We start from the raw sequence: 21,769 nt of genomic DNA, 5'->3' as shown, positions 1-21,769 counted from the left end.
ATGGAGGCCACCTTGTTTGGTTTTATTTACAGTAGCCCAGACTGGACAAACCTAACACCTTTTGAGTTTTTATGACAACTAAAAGCTACCACAGGTTCTCTTTGAAAGGGGAGGGGGAGGTGAGGGGTAATCAGCTGCAACATTCAACTTCACTACTAGATGTCACTAAATTCTCCACACTGAACCTTTAGAGAACAAAATCTTGCAGATGAGTGGTGGGAGAGGAGTACTCAGATACTTTAATGAAGTAAAATTATTAACGCAGCAGTGTAAAAATACATTACGGTGAGTAGGTAATTTGTAGGACGATGAGGGGATGCCTTCAACTTAAAACCAAAATGACCAAAAAATAGCCCTTAATAACCTGTCAACTCCTATCAACAGCATTTGATTGGCGTAGGCCTGTATTGGTATTATTGCTATGGCTCTGCTTTGTTGAAGAAAGAATTGGTGCTGTTACTAAATATGGCCTCTGATTCTGTGTGGTCAAAGTATTGCATTTAAAAACCCATCCAAGAAAAATAACAATAACAATAATAAGTCTTCTCAGCAAAATTAACCTAAAAAATAAGAGTGCCCATTATGTAGATATATGCAAACAACATTTTTCATGTACAACTGCAGATTAATTATACTTCATCCACTGTCCAAACATGCAGCATTTCAGTGCTGTCGCTGCTCAAGTTTCATCATCTTTATATCCAGTGAAATCGTTCAGTGCAGTGAGTTGCAATAGGTTACACAATTAAGCTGAGGCGATGATTAATGATGGCTGAAACGAAAAAGATAAATGTGTAGGCATAGAAAAAAAATCCAGTTTGGACTTCAAAGAGTTGGAAAACATTATTTTTCAATGTCACAGACAAGACCACATTGGGTGTAGCAGAATTTTTATTCAAAGCTTTGAAAAATGATTTAAACATAACATAAAACTCTTTCATATCCAAACATGGATTAAATGGCTTAATATAACAAAAACATAAAGCAAACCTTAAAACACAAACCAGAGGCTACAGCCACCCTGAGATGAATACTTATGAACTATGAGTGTTAAAGTTTATTGCAGTATTAATATACAAAAAGAAGTTTGTTTAGCAAGATTTTCTAAAACAAATCATCTTGTTCCTTTGCTGAGCTCCTGTCCTTCGCACTGAGGTTGGACATTTGAACCTCAAAGATTTTGTCAAATGCACTGCAGTCCACACGGAACGCTCCTTTCTCCAAGGAAATGCAGGACTCAAATCTGTGGCCCCACAGGACCTCATCCTCTGTGTAGGAAGTCCTCGCCTGGCACGTCATACCTGCAGCACAAAGTCAACAGGAGATCTGGTAAATGGCACTTTCTTGGGAAAAAAGCACAAAGAAATATATTCAGTGTTCAGAGTTGATTAAAAAAACTCAACTTAAAAAAACAATGAGTTAAGGTACTTTTTGGGTCTGTTGCTCAGCAGTATTGGTGTTCTGTATCTTAACATTATCATCTGACACATAACGTGCACCATATGCCACAGGCTGCTGCAATCGGATCCAAATAGAGCAGGTTGTAGCCCTGCAATGTTTCCTCACAGCAAGGTTCTTGGTTTGAATCCCAGCTTGGCAGGGGACTTCCGCCGGCTTCAGTCCAAAAACATGCAGACTGGGGTTAGGTTAATTGGAGACTTAAGATTGGTCATAGGTGTGATGGTTGTTTGTCTCTACACGCTGGCGAGTAGTGTACCCCGCCTCTGGCCAAATGTCAGCTGGGATTGGCTCCAGCACCCAGCGACCCTGACCAGATAATCATACTTCAAAACTGGTGTTGTTCCAAGACCGTTTTTGTGTCCTGTATTGTGTGCGATTGAAGTAAATACCAGTGATCGTAAAACTGGCTCCTGCTTACACTGATCTACATTTCTTATATATTTATACACTGAAACACAGTGGAGTTTATGGAATCCCCTCAGTTGTTTTCAGCCAGTTTACTTCCTACTTAGCAACAGTGTTCAGACACATTTTGCTGCCATCAGATTTCCCTGTGATTGTTAGAATACACATATAAAAGAGGCACAGCTACAGAGGTTCAAATCTCATTAAATCAAAGCTATGACCCCTTCTGTGCACAAGACACCATAAAACCTTGAAAACCTGCAATCAAATCACAACATTAGAGTTTTAGAACAGCAGCAGAGTAAAAATAAAATCTCCAAACCTGATGCCTCCACGATGCCCTCCAGGATGACAATGATCTCAAAGGTTTCCCTCTTCAGACGCTCGGCCCCGACCTCCCAGAAGGGGCTGCATTCCTTGATGACGTGGGTGATGGTCTGGGGCTCCACCAGGAGCAGCCTGTCTCCCCCGGTGTCGTAGCCCAGGTTGATCTCCGACTGCTCCAGCGGGATGAACTCGCCCTCCTTGGTCTGCCGGGACTTGATCAGCTTGGCCCGGATCTTGGCGTCCACCATGTGGCTCTCTCGGAGGTCACCGATGCGGAAGAGCATGCACAGCTTCTCGTCACGCTCACATATGACACAGTGCTTGCTGAAGATCAGCGTCTGAGCTCTCTGCTGGGGCCGGGAGATTTTAACAAACATGCAGCCCACCATCAGAGCGTCGATGATGGAGCCAAGGATGGACTGGACCATCAGCAGCACCGTACCCTCGGAGCAGTGAGCTGTCACCATCCGGGAGCCATACCCAATGGTTCTCTGGCTTTCTAATGACAGCAACAGGGCTGATAGGAAACTGTCTACATTCTGGTAGCACGGCTTCCATTGAGGGTCATGGACATGAGCAATGTCATCACGCAACCAGGCACCTAGAAAATAGATTCCACCAAATGTCAGCCATGTGAGGATGTAGCACATAGTGAAGACGAGAAGGAACCAGCGACACTTGAGGTCCACCAGCGTGGTGAAGATATCTGAGAGGAAGCGACTCTTGTCTGCGATAGGCCCCAGGTTGACCCTGCACTTTCCATCCTTGGTGACATAGCGCTGGCGCAGATTGCTGGCAGTGACATGCGATGAGGGCTCATCACCCAGCAGCTTGCAACGCTTCTTGTGACTCTTTGCAATGTGCTGTTTCTCGAGCGCAGACACCTGGACATTGTTGCTTCTGGTGGAGCCTCTCGATTGCCACCTGGAGCTGAAGCGCTTGAGGGGTCTGCTGCGATGCGAAGGTTGAGACACCGGGGTCTCCTCTGCTGGAGGCTGAGGAGCTGCTTGGGTGGTTTGCTGCTGAAGGGGATCCTGCCTGGATAAAGTCAGAGCCTGGGAGGACGGAGTGCAGGGACTGTGGGTTTGGGAGGGAGAGGCCTCCTGGGACGACGGGAGTGATGAGCAGATGGTGTAGTTAAAGTTGTTGTGGATGAGAGAGGCTCTTTTTGCAATCATCATGGAAGCAACAGTGGATTTAGCCGCACCCTGAAATGAAAGATAAAAATGCATAATAATAATAAAAGGCTTGATCATGAAAATTAATGACAAGTAGCTTCATAAGCCGTGTCCCGTTGAAGTGCCGCCCACCTCATCCGAAATGTGGCAGAACAATGTGCTCCTCTCTTTTGCCACATTCTGGAAGACATGACCAGTTTATCCTTTGTGTCTTCAATATCCAAACATCCGCTCCTTGCCAATCACCTGTTTTAATGTCTGTTAGGCCAAAGCCTCCTCTGCCCAACAGCTGTTTTCTGTTTTGATATAAGCACATATTAGGAATGTTCAGCACAAGAACATCAAATCTTGAACCCCAAGATATTGCACACTGAACAGGAGCCCACATCAGTAGCTTTTAGTAGAGGTCATCAAAACAAGAGGAAAAAGAGTCCACTACTGCTTACTGCAAGATGTGTTTTGAGGAATATAAATAATCACAGGAATCTCTTATCTTGATTCATTAAATATTAATATGGAATATTCAAGATTTGTCTAATGTCAGTAAAGCCAATAAAAAGTCTGTGAAGTCTGTGGATCCAAAGCCTCTGTGCTATGCAACACAGCAGATTATTATATATACAGTATATATGCTTCTATACGCAGCACTCTTTGTTAAACTGGGGCAATGTGGGGTTCAGTATCTTGCCCAAGGACACATCGGAATGCAGAACCAGGGATCGAACCTTTCTTTTAGTGGACCACAATCTGTACCTCCTCTCTACCTCCTCAGCCACAGCCATCCTTTACACTACACTACAACATTGGACATGCTGACATGTTCAACCACAGTCTGACAGTCCCATATCCACTGGACACCACACGTGTTTCAATCTGCAGCTGAAAATCAACCTCAACAAACTATTTCCTCCAGTTTGAGTAACATTCTCTAAAAACTACAGTCCTCATCTGTTTTAGGAGATTATGAGGATTTGAAAAAAAGACTAAACTACATATTTGTAACATGTTTTTAAACTTAAGAAGTAACTGGGGTTTGGGCCTATAGACAAGGCAGGGAAGTCAGACAAACACAGTAATCATTATAATACAGACAAAAGATAAGTAGTTTACTTCCGGTGTATTTTCATTGATGGTAATAAAAAAATAATAAGACATATAATATAAGTTGTTTTACAAAGTATATAGCTTGCCATTAGAAAAATAATGAATATATTTCTTCCTTGGCATTTAATTAAGCTGCAGCTCAGTGATTAAAACAGACAGCTGTACCTTGTAGGTGTAAGGAGAGTAACGTATAGATTCTGGTTGTGGCCGCGGCAGGTAAGCCAGCAGATGTTTAGCAGCGAGAGTCTGCGTCGGGGGGATGGAGTTCCTGCGAGGCTCGATCCTGACGTCCTGTAGAGTCTCTCTTTTGCACATCCCATCGGAGCTCATCGCTGAGGTCTTCTTCAAGATGTGGGTTTCTCCTCACGTCTGGCCTCTGTTTGGGCAACGACATCAAACTGGATTTACTTCAGAGATCTTGGTTTTAATAAATAAGGTATATTCAGGCAACTGATATCTATGAGTGTGTGGAATGTGGTGCAGCTTGATTAAATGTCAGGGGGCTGCTGGGCCCTGGCGGAGGTCTGCGCTCTACGGAGAGCCATCCTGGTTTCAGTACGAGTTTGTGGAAACATAATTTGGGAACCACTGATGGAGGCGCCTGCTTTCACTCAGTGACACATTTAAAATGTGACAACTCAGTCTCCTGTTTATATTCAGCTGCTCTTCCAGGAGAACAATTTCTTTGACATCCCCCACATACGTCTGTAGATCAGACCTGTGCAGCTGTGACGATGATGATGCTATTCTTCTTCATCTGCTCAACATGAGGTTTGAAGTGGGCTGATCAGTGTCTCCGGCGCACATGAAGGGATTATCACTAATCCTCAAAATTCATCTGAGAAACACCAAGGAACACGATGGATTTGAAAAGATTACCGACTTTGTTTGGACAGAGGCTTAGAAATTATATTGTCCAGATGTGACCGAATGAACTTCTGTCTTATGTTTTAAACAGTGCTGTATTTACTGTAGCAAAGCACTCACGCACAACATGTGACACCCTTCTGAATCCTGACCACGGCCGGTCTGTGCAGAGCCAATCAGACGGACAGAATTTTACCGTGGGAATCTGTCTTCTTAAACAGACAAAAATGCTATACTAAAAAAATCAGGTGATAACGAATTACAGTCAGTTAAAATATAAACACCTTTTTACGTGGAGTCTATTCTGAGTCTGAACAAGTTTTGATTTTAGTGTAAATTATTTACAGGAAATTTCTCGTAAATTAAATCAGTTTGAGCTGCAACAGTTTTTTAGTTTCTCAATTAGTTGATTGACAGAATATCCACAAACAGATTCTATAATCAATGTATTATTTGTCCGTTTTTTCTTTAATTCTTGCATCTCCTATGTGAGGATTCTTGCTTCTCCCACTTTTAGAAATGATAGTAAGCTGCTTATTTTTGAATTTTGTACAGTCTGTTAGCCAAAACAAAGATTTTTGATGTCTCTTCATGCTCTGGGAAACAGTGATTTTATGAATTAAATGTGATTTTATACAGAACTCAATCATCAATTAATTGGAATTGAATGAATTTGAATGAAAGTAGGGTTAATTAAATATCTAAAGCTATTATTAAAAAAATCCACCTGTCAATATTATGAATTTTGAAAATGATTCTAACACTTCTGCTGAAAAGGTCATTATAAAAAGGGTGAATCGTCACATACCTCTGTGGAGCATACCTGAACATGAACACAGCTGCTGCCAGGGTTGAACTTCCTTGTTGAAGTCACAAGGTTTGATCAGACGAAGAAAGATGAGTGATGGACGAGCTGCTGTGTGACTGTTACTGTCCAGCTGTTAGTCTCCTCCCCTCCAATCATTCACACAGCAGCTTCTGACAACGACCATCCCATAACACTGAACATGACTGTGACAGCTGTTTGAATAGAGCACCTCCTCGAGTGTCAATACTGTACATCAGGTCAGGTTCTATTTAAATTCATTCTGCTTTCTAAGTGTTTCATGAGAAAACCACTCCCATACAAACATACATACATAATTATACATATTGTAAAATTATGACAAGTTGATGCTGAATATATATTCATATATAGCACTTTTCCATCCGACCACTCCTTTACAGTACAAGTCACATCCTCTCATTCAAACAGTGCTTCTATATGCAGTACTTCTTTTCTATAACACAAGTCATACACTCTCAGCACAAAAGTCAGGGGGAATTTGGGCGACAGTACCTTCAGATGCTTTGGAATGCAGACCGGATGACCTGGGGAACCAATCACTGACCTTCTGATTTGTGGATGACGCTTTCTACCAGCTATCACAGCTGCCCCATTTCTTTAGTAAAATAAAAGCATCATGTACTGACGCCAACTATCTCTCCAACAGTTCAGCTCTCTGCACATTCAGCGGAGCTAAGAAACACTGAGCACCTACAGGAAAATGTGCAGACCATAAATGTCCTCATGAAATGTTAATGACACCAAGCCAGTAGTTCTAGTGATGCCTTATTATTGTGCTTTCTGCACCATATTAGGTCATAGAACTGTTTGTTTACCCAGTTTCCTGAATCCAGGCACCATGTCCCCATTTCTTTAGTAAAATAAAAGCATCACGTACTGACGCCAACATTATATTCATTAAAAACAAACGGTTCTCAAAAGGTTGTAAAAAGTTGCATCTTTTGGTTTATTTTGAGATATAATAAATACATGAGTGAAGAGTTCATTTTCACTTCTTGCTTGAACATGGATATTTTTATGAGGTGCAAGTTTCTGTGATTCTCCGTTAGAGCCACATGTTAATTTAGAGGCGTTGAGATCTGAACAAACTCAGAAAACTCTTTCCCCTGAAATGACATCAGTACAGAACAGAGACCTCTGACACAAGCACACTGCAACACAGATGAAGTTTGACCAACAAAATGAGCCCTGGATGCCACATCACATGTCAACAGATGGCAGGCCAATGGTTACACAACCTCAGTTGGCTTTGTCATGGAAACCCCCCACACCCCCCCGAAGCGAAGCTATAGGACTGAGTCTGCAGGCTGATGTAAAGATGCCTTCGTGTAATCTGTGTGGGACTGATTACAGCCTGATGAGAAGAACCAGATCCCACAGATTGATTACAACCAGTTTATAATCCCAGAGACAACCAAACAGTTCAATCTACATACATGGACATGTATGTTTAACAGACATAACAGAAGATGTACTAATGTTGTGTTTAATGGCATCACATAAAGGTCTTATGCTGCTGTAAGTAAACTTATGCAGCTTGACTGGGGCTCATTTTGGCGATAAAAAATGACATACCATAACTCAAATCTTGAGGTTTTTTCTCAGTATTAATTAATATCACCATGTGGTTTATGTTAAAGGAAGAGAGTAGTAATATATTTCATGTACATAACAGAGGATGGAAATGATTTAAGACACAAATCCTGTTTTCCACAGAGGAAGAAGTGCTCTAGTATCGTCTCGTTGGTCGTTAGCTCCAAGTGTTCATTTGATTTTGGTCAGAGCCACAGCTCTCCTCTCTGTGTTCTGAAACAAGGCTCGGATCAGATTCTTCCCCTCGGAACTGGAGAACTCCAACGCCAAAGGACCTTTACCGTCAGCCCACCTGTGGAGAGGTATCATGGGAGAATTAATACCAGCCAGTCCAACTCATCCATGGAAAATAAAAACGGTAGGAGTGTTACCAGAGACCTTTAGTTCAGTGAATCAATTTTACTTGTCATGAGAAGTACTAAGAAATAACTGAAAACACTTATTTAAAGTTTATCTGTGGCTAAATAACCTAATAACTTAGTTTAGGTTTGGAGAGTACACATTTTTTAATGTTGAAGCTTCAAACTAGAGGTATGGAGTTTGACATTTAGAATCCAGTGTTTAGTCCAGTTTCCATCTTACCTGTCAACAATCTCCTGCAGGTTGGCCCGCAGCACGATGACCAGCTCCTTGAAGGTGCTCCACTTCTTCACATAGAGGGGCACTTCCTCCTGATATCTCTTGTTCTTGTTTTCCTCAGCAAGAGGGATGAAGACGAGCGGACCTTCCTCGATGATGGTTTGGCACAGTGTGTGCAGGTGCTCCCCATCCTCAGAGGAAATATCCTGTAGACAGTTATAGAAAGAGAAATAAAATCCTTACTGATCAACAGCCACGAGTTTACAGAAGATCATCTTCATACCATATCAAGATAATATCACTTTCATGTTCAGGTTTTTTCGGGAGATGTGTGTTAGTGATACAATTTGGAAATGTTATCAACCTGGTAGTGCATCATCATGACATTGATGATATCAATTTATCATTTAGGGTCATTATAGTAGATATAATTCCACTCTACTTAATGTTTTCAACAGGAATTTATTAAGAACCAACATTTGTTTTTTGTGCTGTACACTAACTCTGCCATTATTTAAAATCCAGCTTTTATTGTTTATTATGATTCTTTCACCAGCCACAATTCTGCTCTTAGTTTGGTTTCAGATTTGATTACACACCCAGAAGCCATTTTATTCATGGATTTCTTTATGGCATTAATACCTTTGTATTGGTATAATTGGTAATATGGTCCTACGTGATGAAAACAAGACAAACCTCTAGCATCATGATTTTGGCAATGACTTCAGTGATGGCAGTGTTGAGGAGGTTGCCCATGGCTTTACAATAGATGCTGACTGGCAGGACGTCCTGCCACACTGTACCCAACTGTTTCAACTGATGAATCACCTGCAAACAAACACATGGAAAGTGAAAGAATGAATAGTAAAACCTTGGCACGGCTAAAGTTAGTCATATTATCAGTAGTTCCTCAACAAGTTTTATTTCATTACAACAAAAAATCTACGGTTCAAATATATTTCTCTGACACAATCATTGTTACAACTCATTTACATTCTTATTTTTAAAGCCTTTCCTCTCACCTGTCTCACTGCTTTGCTCGCTGCAATGTAATTATCTTCGTCATCCAGATTGCAGAAGTTGTGAGCAGTGGAAAGTCTCTCCAACAGTTCAGCTCTCTGCACATTCAGCTGAGCTAAGAAGCACTGAGCACCTACAGGGAAATGTGCAGACCAGAAATGTCCTCATGAAATATTAATGACACCAAGCCAGTAGTTCTAGTGATGCCTTATTATTGTGCTTTCTGCACCATATTAGGTCATAGAACTGTTTGTTTACCCAGTTTCCTGAATCCAGGCACCATGTCCACAAATGTTGCAACCCCCTCGCTGAGGGGCTGTGGCAGATGACCTCTGAAATGGTGTCCCAGAGTGAGCAGGTGGTGGGCCAGGTACATGCAGTTGTTGTGCTGAATGGCAGCCAGGTGAGGGAACTTGAGCAGGTTCTCCCTGGATGGAGGAGCAGAGAAACAATGACCTACTTTTTACACCTTCAGTGGAAATGTGTTGGTTTGGTCTGCTGTGAGTTATGAGATGAAAACATTCTTACTTGTGATATGTTGGCACAACATCATAGAACAGCTGGAAAATGTTTCTCACGGTGAAGAAGAGCTGTAATGCACTGAAAAGAACAGAGATAGATTAATTTTGACAACATATCTTCACTGATGAAGCCTGGTGGTCTGAGAACAGACATTATGATTGCAGGATCCAGTAAAGCTCAAGTCTGTCTAAGGGCAACAACTCAAGCTATCTTGGCCTCTGCTGCTTCAAATGTTTTTTATCCATTGTTGTCAATCTCCTCCACACTGTAGACTGCAGATACAATGACTGGACAAGCCTCAATGTTTTGTAATGACATGAAATAATAATCATACATAATCCTAAATGATTACTGTCAGGAGGTGCTGGTTTTTCTATTGAACTATGACATTGCGCTGCCAGGCACAACAACCTCATATGTACATCAGTACAATACACAGTAGGGTCTTTGAGCACTGTAACATACCATTGTGTGGAGCTTCCGACAGCCTCACATAGGGTGTTGAGTGTCAGCTCCATCAGCTGCTGCACTGACTCACTGATGCGACAGGCCGGTAGACACAGACTCCACGCAGACAGCTGCTTTGGGTTCTCCATCGTGATGTCCTCCTTTGTGGCCTCCTGCTTCACCTTCAGCTCTGAACTTGGAGCAGGGAGCTTGGGGAGACGCAGCTTGGAGTCTGGTGTGATCTGATGGAGGGAGATGTTACAAAAAGGCATTAAGGTTATATATAAAATATTTACTGTAAGAGAGTATGTTTGAAAAAGAGAGGATTGCATAATACTTCAGGACATTCACGTATTCACAACCATACTTTTCTCTTTAAACTACATTACTGGTCGTTTGAAGGTTTAATGCTGCAAGTATCTTCAATTCAATTCACTTCTATTAGCTGCACAAAAACTTTTGTTAGTAAAACATACTTACTGAAAACCAGCTTGACTTATGTATGCTAGGGCTGTGACTTTTAATTTGAACATTCCCTCAAACGTGGGGGCAAAAAGTTAATATTCAATCAAAAGTTCATATGCACACATGCCTTGACAGTGTTGTGCATCTTGGAGGTCATGAGTTTGCGGGCCGCCACAATAACATCCTTGCACTTCTTGCTGGCAAAGTGACAGTTGACGTCTCGGGCATATTTGAGCAGATCTGTGGAGTCGCCCTGCAGAAACTCCATCTCCTTCAGAGACTTCTCAAACTCCTCTGTTTCCTTGATCACCTTGAATATGTACAGGAGAAAAAACATTAAATATGAAATTCGACAGACCAGAATAACCTCTTACGACAGCAAGACAAAGACACGTTTCTTTTCAGTATGTAGTTTACAATATCATTTGTATATTTTCTGTAGGTGTAACAATAAAATTATATTATAGAAACTGCTGTTAGGTCCATACACTTTTATATTTCTCTAGCTGGCTGTTGTTGGTGGGGATGGAGTAGAGCAGACACTCGTGGATGATGCACTGGGAAATTTCCTCCCAAATCAGCTCCCCCAAGATAGTTGAGAGCTTTTTATCACCAATGGACACGTCTGAAAAACAACACACATTTATTTTGTCACTATTTTGTAATTTAATATTGTCCACCTGCCGACTTTTTCGTTAAACATGCGCCTTATGACTTATGCAGTTGTGATAAAGATGTAAAACACAGCGACACTGAGCAACCTTAGAGCATTATGTCATATTTCTATATGGGCCCAGCCATACTTTACCTAGCAGGTGCGAGTGCAGTGTCTGGAGCACCAGGAGCAGTTTCCTGTAGACCTGTGAAGGTGTGGATCGCTCCTCTGGGCTCTCCTCCAAACACTCTAAAGCCAGGAAAGTTCCCTCCCCCTGCTGCTCTGTTACCTTCACTGACAGTGACGGGTACACCACCAATGGCTTCAACATGTTCTTCAACAGTACTTGACCTGAACGACAGAAAGGACAGAAATGTGCTTTACCCATGATGTCCGTATAAAAGGAGTGCATATTCAACAGCGAGCCGTTTTTTGTTGTTCTTACTGAAGAGTTTGATCTTGTGCTGAAGGTCTCCCTGGATGGCCAGAGCTTGCAGGACGCAGCACAACAGAGCAGGTGGTTTGGGTTCGCCCTCTTTACTGCCGGGGTGGCTCAGCTTCAGCTCAACCTTCAGGAAGGACTTCAGACCTGCAGACTCTAATGGTACGAATCCAACAGCCAATGTTAATGCAACAAGCTCAGGTAGATTTAATGTTGTGTTTTTGAAATATAAAGAACATGAAACGCTAGGAAGTCTAAGACCAGCTTATAAATGCATCTATTTGGTCCAAGCTGTATGGAATTGAGATTATGACTGGAATTCGTGCAGTGTTTTGTTACCGAGTATTAGTTGCAGTCATCTGTGTGATTAGAATCATATAAATACACGTAGTGAAGAAAAACAATTCTAAGTCTCTGTATCTTTAATATAACACTGAACAATCCCTTCATACTCAGCTATGTATGATACAGAATATACTTAATATAGTTATATATGTATCACATCTGACTAACATAGTTAAAATTTTCAAACAGAGGAATTCTTACCCTTTGAGGATGGTAATCTCCAGATGACGAGGCGTTTCCATTCATCTCCCATGTGGTAAATTAAGTTTTCTCTCTGCACCGTCAGCTCCGAGCTGAGAGTACTGAGCAGCGGCAACTGGGACGTCTTCCAACCCTTCAATGAATCCACACTGGTTCTTGCCTACAAAAAATATTACCCATCAATCAATATGTTGAGACAAACTTAAGAAAAAAGTTTATTGGAAATAATATAAATATGCATACATGTAGCAGCAATCGTCTCCCTTTTCCTTGACCTTATTTCAGGACTTAGAGTTTTCCATTTTCTGACAGTATTTACATTAAAGGTTCAGTATGTAGAATTTAGTGATATCTAGTGGTGAAGCTGCAGCTGGATCCACCTCACCTGACCCTCCACTTCCAAACATGAAAAAGAATCTTTCCTGTGGTCGCCTTCAGTTGTCATATAAACTCAAAAGGTGTTTAGTTTGTCCAGTCTGGGCTACTGTAAAAAAAATGGCGGCCTCCATAGAGAGGACCCGCTCCCGATGTAAATAAAAAGTATTTAAATATAAAAAGGGCCAATTCTAGGGTAAAGACGAAAACAAAAACTCGTACAATTTAGATAATTACACACTAGTGAAAACATCACTAGGATTATTTTATATTCAATTTCTGCTAATAGATCCCTTTCACCTAAATCTTAAACAATGAACCCTTAAAACTGGTTGTTCTCTTCACTGAAGTTTTCAAAGAATTGCTGAGGTCTACATCAGATTAGAGGTGAGGTTGTGTGGACATGATGGTAACAGCTCTTACCCTTTCCAGCTGGTTGGCTGCATCAACATACTTCTTCTCTTGTAAAGATTTGTTGAACTCCTCCATTGCATTGTGAAACTGAGTCAAACAGAAGAAATAAGATAAAATGTTAATATATTTTGTCCTTATTAGTGACATTATCATCCTTATTATTTTTAAACTGAAATGTATAAACTGGATATATTTGTAAATGACATGTTAATAATTAAAGCATTTTGACACTATTTACATCCTTACATACATTTAACTTAATAAAATACATGAGTGATGTACCTCTTTTATGAATCCTAGCATGGTTATGATAATGGTATTTTTCTCCAGCTGCTGCTTCAGCTTTGCATACTCAGCCACAGCCACGTGGATATTCTGTTGTATCTGTGTAACACACACAAAGTTTAATGGCAGTGCTAAAAAATGTATCCCAGTCTGTTCGGCTTTCATAACATTTATAACCAGTTTCAAACATACCTCATTCTCAATGCAATTTTTAAGGACATCCATTTCTTTGGAGACCTCATCCACCTGCACCATTAGCTCCTCGGATCCTTGGAGACTAGGTATGAAGTCACCATATCTCTTATTTATCATGTCACATACTTCTTCCTGAGAAAAAACATGACGCAAAAGGAGTTAATAGAAACTTTTCCCTTTGAGCTTGGTGCCCTGCTTGCAGTTTGTTTACAATTGTTTAATTCTTTTCATCTACTTAGTAATATATATATATAATGGTTCATGTTAATATCCTGTTAATTAATGATACAAATGAAAACTTATGCATAGAAAATCCCAGTGGGTGTCCACAATAACCAGTCATTAATGGTAGATCTATCTTTTATCCATCCAATGACCTGAATAGACGCAAATTCTGTTTGATTTCAGTAAACAACAAGGCTTACACAGGGAACACAACTGCTGCATCATGGCATTTGACAAAGTGCATTCAATCCAAAAAACTCTTAACATTTAAAAGGGATTTGAGAACAGTTGCCTTTTTCCTCGATCGATTATTAAAATGTATTTATTGTGTGGATCAGTCTTTTAATCAATACAATTGATTAAAACGGATTTGGACCCTAAATAAAATACTACTTGTGATTTATTCACATTTTTCTCACAACAAAATGAATTGTACAAAGTTAAAATCCGATAAATACTCGTATTTTAGTCACTGATCTTCAGCTTCCTTACTTGTTCGTTTTGCTATAGTTTACTAAATTAGTTATAGTCTCATTATAGGTGTAAGTGGGCTTTTTGCACTGAAGCCAGTGTCTTCTGTCTAATTACTGAATGGATGAACAAGTTTAGTTTCCAAGCTGACCTTGACGATCATACAAATCAGTAGAAAGACTATAGGATGCACATCCGAGTGATTATCTCGAGGTTACAAAAGTGCCTAGTTTGCTGTTTGTTTGTTATTGAGCCACGTAGCTCGTTGGATGGCACCACATACAGTGTGGCTAGCTAACAGTACTGCTAACGAAAATACACTAAACTTGTATTAAGTTAGCTCGATGGCCCACGTCTACAAGTTAATGGTGTCACCAGTGTGTATTCGCGGCTAAGTGTTATTCCAGTGAACAGCTAGTCGCAAGTTAGTCAGAGGATGAGTGAAGTTTCACATCTGGCAGTGTTAGCGCTAACAGCTAAGGCTAATTCAAACTTTATCCAGCAGAGCTAATGCTACGTCAGCTAGCAGGTTACCTTGGTATCCTCCACCTTGCGCGACATTTTGCTAATTTTGCCGGACAGGTCCTCTTTCTCCAGTTTGCCGGAGCTGGCGAGTACTTCGGTCACAAACGACGCCATCGTGAAGCGACGTTATAATGTTCTACAGGTTTAAAACAAGTGTGACAGACGAGCCTCAGCTCCTCCGTGCGACAACAACCCAACACCCGCCAGCTGTTCGGATTGGTCCCGAGATATCCACTGGACCCGCCTCCCAGCGTCTTCTTCTTCGTTTGATTTAAATAGAGGACAGGTTGTCACCAGATCCCATCATTACCTCCCTCTGACGTTAGGAGAGTATATAACAAAAGTTCTTTAGGCATAGGGCAGAGGTCTGTCGTGATCCAAAGAGAATCCACAATTAATAAATAAAGGCACAAGGAAACAGGAGAGCAGAATACATGGCAAAAAGGGCAAAGGTAGAGTTTTGAAAGTATTTTGTACAAAAATGTCACTTCCTAAAAAAACAACCCCTGTTTTTTACTGGCATATTCGAACTAGATAACGCCCCATTAAAATATCTAAAATGCACTTTGATTCCAGATTGATCCCTTGTGTGTTTATCCCTTCTCTTTCCCTTTATGTTTTTTTCCCCTTTGTGCTGTTTAGTAATTTTTTGTGTGGATATGAGTTTGTATTGTATTATGTGCTCTGCATTGTCCTATTGCAACCAGTCGCTCAGTGGTTTTGATATTGTTTTACGTATTGTTTTGAATATGACATTGCTTTATTGTTTATATAAACAATCAAACCATTATTACCTGTCTGAGGATGGAAGCAAAAGCAAAAAGTGCCCGGATATTCTACAAATCCCAAATAACCACTTTGTATATTTCAACTATGACCTGCTAAGTCTGAATGATAGGACAGTGTCATGATTTGAGATGTATCAGTGTGAGCAGGCCTGCATCTAATGATTATTTTCATTATCATATAATCTACGAATAATTTCTTCAATTGACATTTGCACATTACAGGTTATCAGTCAGAATTACAGGATGTGTCTTTGTAAATAATAAGGCTACATTAATAATATTACTGTGGGTGTATTATTTGGTTAGTTACCTTTATAAAAACCGTTTTAATAGAGAGAATTGCGTGTTGTGGTGTTTAACTGAAGCTACTGCTGCACACTCCAGCCCACTAGGAGGCAGTAATGCTGTTAAAAAGACAACAAACGAAGAACTACCATTGATCTCTATGGCAACGACAACTATCCGCTTGCTGTCCTTTTAGCTTTGCTGTTAGCTTGTTAGCTTCTCATTGTATCTGTAACCTACAACATTAATATTAACTTTTCGCTGACGTTCTTGCCGATCACGTTTCCAAACGTAACCAAAGTGGTTAGCTAACAAATTTCAAGTAGTTGTGAATGCGCAAAAGACCAAACTAATGAAACTGGCCGTGAGCTAACACTAGCTAACCTACAGCAGATAGCGTGTGTATGTTTACGTGGTAAATGTAAATGGCAGACTTTTGGAACACTGATACCGGAGAAGCTGTGTATCGGTCCCGGGATGCCGTGAAAAACTTGAGAGTAAAGTAAGTAGCTGAAGGTAACGTTAGCATTAGCCTAGTCATAAAACTCCTGGTTCAGGTAACGTTATTTCAACACGTTGTTTGTCTTATTCCCAAACTCAGGGTGCGTCTAGAGAGGGTGACCTCCACAGCAGCACTCTCCCATCACCTCCAGCAGGAAGTTCTGTCCCAGCAAGACAGAGGAGCCATTGAACTGGAAACCCTCACCTCACAAGGACAGACAGGTATTGTTAATACTGCTGGGCAATCTTACACTTTAGTTTCCTCTGAACATAATCCACAGATTATTGTATAATGTACTGTACTCATGTGTTGCACCACTTTCACCAACTTACCTCCATCAACTGACCTGCAATAAAGATTTTAATTTACCCCTTTCCTGTGTCATCAGGTGATAATGAGGAGGAACTGGAGGTGGGCTGGCAGGAGAAACTCTTCAGTGAGGTAGAACGCTTAGTATCTTCATCCCACAGCATATTATAATTATAGACTTAAGAGAAGATATCTTATAGTTATTTTGGTCAATTATAATGAACTTTTCCTTTCAAAAACGACATTTGCCACCTTCTCCATCTCCTTGCCAATATGCCATTATGTCTCTCTGTGGCTCCAGTATGAGATGGAGCTGTTCCAGAACGAGGCAGCATGTCAGACTCCTCTGGACCGGCAGTACCACACAGAAGTCAAGGCCCTGAAGAGGGCCAAGGGCCGACGAAATCACAGGGTCTTCACATACACTGATCATGACCGCTACACCAACTGCCTTCCATTCCACCAGATGGTAAGTTGCATCCTATTTTCTAATAAATAAAGCCCAAGTACGATGCATTAGATATATAACAAATTGACATATTTCTTGGAGGGTCAACCTTATCCTTCGTGGTATCTAAATCCAAAACCACTTTTTACACCTACTTGCTACCCCCATGATTAGAGACATTCCCTAAAGACACTGCCAAACAGAGTGATTACATTTTATTCTGTTGGGTGTTCTGTCATTTGTGATCGCTATATGTTTATGGCTTCTTTGACACTTTGGTGTTACATGTTAACCAGACTTCCACACTTCCAGCATACGTGTTGTAACTTAAAGAGGTAACAGCCTTTCTCCTGTTGTATTGCATTTCAAAATGAATGTGAAGAGCACAAATTCTACAATTGTTGTCTGCAACTGTGTTTTTGAATAGCTTTTTGTTTTTGATCCTGAAAGCAGCACTCCAGTGACGTATTGACCACAACCAAATCCAGCCCCACCTTCCTGGCAGAAAGGATGGCCAGCATAAGACACAGATGGCAGGACAGACGTACCATGTAGGTGAACCGCCAGCCGACTTGTTTAAATGGACTGATAACACTATAGTGCCTTACATTGTGTAAATGCAATGACAATAGGATCAAAATTCATTATGAAACTTTCATTCTAATGCTTTTTAATATTTTTGTTATTGCTTCTGGTGGATCTGGTGTATTTTGCAGGGACTCTAGTATCCCCAAAACAAAAATCATCAACTGGGAGCCCACAGAGGAGTTTGTGAAGAACAGTCATGTGGTGAATAATGCTATGCAGACCATGCACATCATGGGAGACCTGGGCCCCCCCGGAAGGTAAGACCATAACTGCAGTGTTCACTTCAGTCTTTATTTTTCCAAAATTTGGGAACAAAAGGTCATATACATTATGAAATGTTGAAAAACTGCTATTAGCAGGATGCTCTCGTAGCTTAAATGAAAATCTAGCTGCGTTTGTTATGTGGTTCCGTTGTGATTTTTCTCTCTATGTGTTTTTGTTTTTTCAGACTGGGTCGCAAAGAGAATGAATATTTGCTCTGTACAATAAAAACAGATGGCAGTGGAACAGTCGTCTTAAAACCAGACTTCAACAAAGGCAGAGAACCCTACAGGCAAGTTCCAAATGTCACAGGAGGTCCAGCAATAACTGATATACTGTCATGGTAACACGTTTCAAAACAAGTGCATGACCCACATGCAAATCTGTACACCACACAGGTGGTTTTAAAGTTCACTGCTTTGGTCAAGACTGAAGTATATTGACAAATACTGGATGACGGTTGTGTGGAACAAAACAAAACTCTTTTTCATTAAGATAAAGGAATATATGCTTCTCGATTAATCAAAATAAAAACAATATGGTGTCTGTGCTGTTGAACAGGATTGTAACAGAGGGGGAAAGGAGAGAAGTTTGGCGACTCACTGTGGAGAATATATCCACAGCCATGAAACCAGAGGAAACGGACCGGGAGCAGAACATGTACAAAGATGTGAGTTAATGTAAATCTACTTTTCTTCAGGACCAGGGTAGAATTATTGATTATGGGGTCAAACAATATTATTATGACATGGATTCTTCCACTCTTCTCTGTTTCTAGCTGTATGCAAGACACAAGGATTACCTCAATAGCCTTGTTGGACAGGACTTTGAAATGGTAATTTGGTCATTTCATAATGGAGATGCCCTTTATATTTTTTCAACAAAGCGCACAAATCCTCACTTTTGTGAAGCTGTGATTAAAAAGTATCTTCTATTCTTTTTGAAAATTGATTGAAATAATTGATCAAGTATTAACACAAATCAAAATATTGAATTTGCTATTCAACACTTATATTGTTGGTCCATATTTGGCCTTTTGCACTAACCAGATGTCTCTCCTCTAGCCTCCTGTCGGTATTCTGCGTTACTTTATGAATGGAGAAATAGGTGAGTAGCAAGACTGTGGTCATAGCTCCCGTTTTAAAATGAATTGTCTGTCAATCAAGTCTCCTTCTTATTTCTACCCAGTCTCAGCTCAAGGTTTTGAATATGATAACCTATACATCCACTTCTTCATGGAGCTGCCCAACAGTAAGTCACATACAGTATATGGCACTGTTTACATGGTGGTACTTACTGTAGGTGTTGTTGACACCTTTTTTTAATGAGTTTAATTAAATTATGTTCAAATTGTACCATTCTTGTTTGTTTAAGATTGGTCCAGCTTGCCGTTCCAGTCCCTCTCCGGGGTTACCCAGACCTGCCGAACTAAAACCCAAGGGAAGGTGTGTATACTGTAAAATAAAATGGTGAACAACCTCAGAATGTTTCTACTGAGATTTGTCACACATTCTGTTTCCCCACAGGAAAATGTAGCTTTCTTCAGTCACCCCTTCAGCTTTGAGGCTTTCTACATGAGTGAAAAAGAGAGTGAAGGTTAGTATCAGCTATGGAATATTATGTTTAAATAATTCGTTTTTTCTGGTTATTTTGTTCTTAATTTAAAAGACTGATACTTTCTTTTTATTTTAGAACCAGTTCCACAGTGGCCAGTGCTCTACTTCAAGGTTCTTTCTCTGGACTCCTGGCAGCGCTATCGAACTGAAGGCTATGGATATGTGCTATTTCCTGCCATTCCTGGTATGTTATGTACATTGAAAAGCTGTGGGTTTACATTTAGGGCTGCAGTGAATAATTTTGGCTGAAATTGTCGTTTACAAAAATAATGTTCTCTCAATCAAAAAAAAAACATGTGTGTGTGTAATTTCATATGTGCCAGGTAATCACAAAGTAACATGCCACACATGGAGACCCCTTCAGACGGGGACAGTCTCTGCTCTGAGACGCTTCTTTATTGGAGGTTCTCCAGAGCTTGAAGACCACAGCTATGTCCGAATACCAGGGACTTTCAAGGTAAGTTCTATCCTCTGAGGAAGCTCTTTGTATGTGTAATACAAGAAAGTTTGCTATTTTCTTTACTATCTTTTCAGGTAACTCCTAATGGAAATTTCCTGTAAATAAACGCAGCTCTGGTTACATTCAGTTTTTTGATCTACACCTGCATCCTGATGTAGTTCAACTATAATTTTAAGTGAATATTTTGGAACTTAAACTGTCCATTCTCCATGTCTTTTTGATTTTAATATTTCTATATGTGTCTGTAGGGAGAGAGGCTGAGTCGCATTGGCTTTTCCACTGAAACCACAGGAAGTGTCACCTTTAATCTGCACTGCATGCAGCAAGCCAGGTAAAGGGACCTGGGTTATTGTGACCGGTAACCTAATGCATAAATTCCACATAAATTCCACCACAACAGTTAATCTACAAAATCACAAGCAACGCAGAATCTTTGGAGAAGAAGCTTCATCTTATTAAGGTTAACTGAACTGACCACAACAATATACACTGATTTCAGAAGCCAAATTCAGGTCATTCAGTTTATCAGAAACACATTGATCAGGTGAAACTCTCTTGAATAGAAACTTGAATTATTCAGCTTTTGAGTAAATTGACATCTCAGATTGAATGTGTGGTTATTATATCCATGTTGTGTGTTTTCAGGTCATTTGTTGATGCAGCCATGTTGAAGAAGAGGAGGCAGAAAGTTTTTGACCAGTTGGGTGGATTTAGTCAGCAAGGAGCTGTCTGCACCATCATGGGTAAAGACATTCACTCATGATTGCATACTCAATACTTCATATGGCTCAAGTTCCAGAGATTTTACATTTTGAATATCAGTTTGACTTGTGAGATCAACTTGTAGTAAATATATATTGTTACTTAAGTATATATTTTCCTCTGTCAGAGGCCTTCCACAGAGCCAGAAGAAAGATGCAAGATGCCAGAGAAAGCCTTCCCAGAGACCTTATCAACACCACCTCCCAGCTCCAAATTGAATCTTCCACATAGGTGTGAATAATGCTGTAGTACTGTCACTCTGTCAAATAAATAACAAAAAGTGCCCAAACTGTGTAGACATGCTGATCAGAGGTTTAGTATTGCGGTGAAATTAGCAGCAAGTATTAATTGGCAATTCAAATGTTGCACAGTTTCAGTTTTTTCCTGATAAGACAAAACACTGATGTACCATAACGACTCAGAGAAGGAAAATTGTGAATGTTTATTTATAATCTGTAAAGACAACTTACATGGAGGGAGGGGGGAATAATTGGGGTATAATATGGATTTACATGGTGATTTTGTGGTAAAGGAGAAAAGCCATTAAATCATCACACATGCTATTCTTTGTACAGACACCGTGAAAACTGATGTAACGGACAATAAATATATTTTTTAGATTTGACCTGTGTGTTTTCCATAGTTTATTTCAAACATGGAACAAGCATCACATTTGTTTTAATACAAACTTTTTATATTTTTCCACTGTCATTCATATTTCATACAAACTTACACTGGGATTATATCTTTTGTATAATGTAGTTAAGTGTCACATTTGTTTTGTATATTTGAACAACTGGTG

The 21,769-nt window shown here is 40.3% G+C and overlaps 3 protein-coding genes across 6 annotated transcripts; 1 reads left to right on the top strand and 2 right to left on the bottom strand.

Moving 5' to 3' along the window:
- Positions 1–391: 391 nt before the first annotated feature.
- On the bottom strand, positions 392–6,290 carry LOC118122232 (G protein-activated inward rectifier potassium channel 3-like). Of its 3 annotated transcripts, none has more exons than XM_035178827.1 (4): positions 6,151–6,290; positions 4,641–4,851; positions 2,189–3,401; positions 392–1,301 (listed from the first exon to the last, which is right to left on the bottom strand). In XM_035178827.1, exons 2-4 carry the CDS (start codon positions 4,803–4,805, stop codon positions 1,105–1,107), a joined length of 1,575 nt encoding a protein of 524 aa, XP_035034718.1. In that variant the 5' UTR covers positions 4,806–4,851; positions 6,151–6,290; the 3' UTR covers positions 392–1,104. The 3 variants fall into 3 exon arrangements, with proteins under 3 accessions (XP_035034718.1, XP_035034719.1, XP_035034720.1); XM_035178828.1 differs by having other exon boundaries at positions 6,166–6,261; XM_035178829.2 differs by lacking the exons at positions 4,641–4,851; positions 6,151–6,290 and adding an exon at positions 3,504–3,742.
- Positions 6,291–7,111: 821 nt separating this feature from the next.
- Positions 7,112–15,194, bottom strand: zw10 (zw10 kinetochore protein). The gene is made up of 16 exons (XM_035179149.2): positions 14,958–15,194; positions 13,725–13,859; positions 13,530–13,631; positions 13,257–13,334; positions 12,459–12,618; positions 11,916–12,068; positions 11,624–11,821; positions 11,304–11,440; positions 10,943–11,125; positions 10,369–10,592; positions 9,910–9,981; positions 9,640–9,809; positions 9,384–9,514; positions 9,058–9,189; positions 8,365–8,567; positions 7,112–8,074 (listed from the first exon to the last, which is right to left on the bottom strand). The coding sequence occupies exons 1-16, from the start codon at positions 15,060–15,062 to the stop codon at positions 7,954–7,956; spliced, it is 2,304 nt and encodes a 767-aa protein (XP_035035040.2). The 5' UTR covers positions 15,063–15,194; the 3' UTR covers positions 7,112–7,953.
- Positions 15,195–16,161: 967 nt separating this feature from the next.
- mks1 (MKS transition zone complex subunit 1) lies at positions 16,162–21,592 on the top strand. 2 transcript variants are annotated; one of them, XM_035177813.2, is made up of 18 exons: positions 16,162–16,523; positions 16,623–16,744; positions 16,912–16,964; positions 17,134–17,301; positions 17,734–17,831; positions 17,997–18,125; positions 18,317–18,421; positions 18,691–18,799; positions 18,908–18,964; positions 19,194–19,236; positions 19,318–19,380; positions 19,504–19,574; positions 19,656–19,725; positions 19,822–19,929; positions 20,069–20,202; positions 20,454–20,536; positions 20,851–20,948; positions 21,095–21,592. In XM_035177813.2, exons 1-18 carry the CDS (start codon positions 16,447–16,449, stop codon positions 21,196–21,198), a joined length of 1,692 nt encoding a protein of 563 aa, XP_035033704.2. In that variant the 5' UTR covers positions 16,162–16,446; the 3' UTR covers positions 21,199–21,592. The 2 variants fall into 2 exon arrangements, with proteins under 2 accessions (XP_035033704.2, XP_035033703.2); XM_035177812.2 differs by having other exon boundaries at positions 17,731–17,831.
- The last annotated feature ends 177 nt before the right edge of the window (positions 21,593–21,769 follow it).

The sequence above is a fragment of the Hippoglossus stenolepis genome, chromosome 15 (assembly GCF_022539355.2).
Source record: "Hippoglossus stenolepis isolate QCI-W04-F060 chromosome 15, HSTE1.2, whole genome shotgun sequence".
In the NCBI taxonomy this organism is placed as follows: Eukaryota; Metazoa; Chordata; class Actinopteri; order Pleuronectiformes; family Pleuronectidae; genus Hippoglossus; species Hippoglossus stenolepis.
This window is presented reverse-complemented; position numbering and strand designations above follow the sequence as displayed.

What these genes read in the sequence shown, in the direction of transcription:
- mks1 (XM_035177812.2), top strand. Translation starts at nt 16,447, where the DNA reads ATGGCAGACTTTTGGAACACTGATACCGGAGAAGCTGTGTATCGGTCC. An exon ending in TTGGACAGGACTTTGAAATG is followed by an intron (nt 18,965 to 19,193) that starts GTAATTTGGTCA and finishes TCTCTCCTCTAG; the next exon opens with CCTCCTGTCGGTATTCTGCG. An exon ending in AGCTGTCTGCACCATCATGG is followed by an intron (nt 20,949 to 21,094) that starts GTAAAGACATTC and finishes TTCCTCTGTCAG; the next exon opens with AGGCCTTCCACAGAGCCAGA.
- LOC118122232 (XM_035178827.1), bottom strand. Translation starts at nt 4,805, where the DNA reads ATGAGCTCCGATGGGATGTGCAAAAGAGAGACTCTACAGGACGTCAGG. An exon ending in ACTCTCCTTACACCTACAAG is followed by an intron (nt 3,402 to 4,640) that starts GTACAGCTGTCT and finishes CTTTCATTTCAG; the next exon opens with GGTGCGGCTAAATCCACTGT. An exon ending in GGGCATCGTGGAGGCATCAG is followed by an intron (nt 1,302 to 2,188) that starts GTTTGGAGATTT and finishes TTTGTGCTGCAG; the next exon opens with GTATGACGTGCCAGGCGAGG.
- zw10 (XM_035179149.2), bottom strand. Translation starts at nt 15,062, where the DNA reads ATGGCGTCGTTTGTGACCGAAGTACTCGCCAGCTCCGGCAAACTGGAG. An exon ending in GAGATTACCATCCTCAAAGG is followed by an intron (nt 12,069 to 12,458) that starts GTAAGAATTCCT and finishes TCGTACCATTAG; the next exon opens with AGTCTGCAGGTCTGAAGTCC. An exon ending in CTGCAGGAGATTGTTGACAG is followed by an intron (nt 8,075 to 8,364) that starts GTAAGATGGAAA and finishes ACCTCTCCACAG; the next exon opens with GTGGGCTGACGGTAAAGGTC.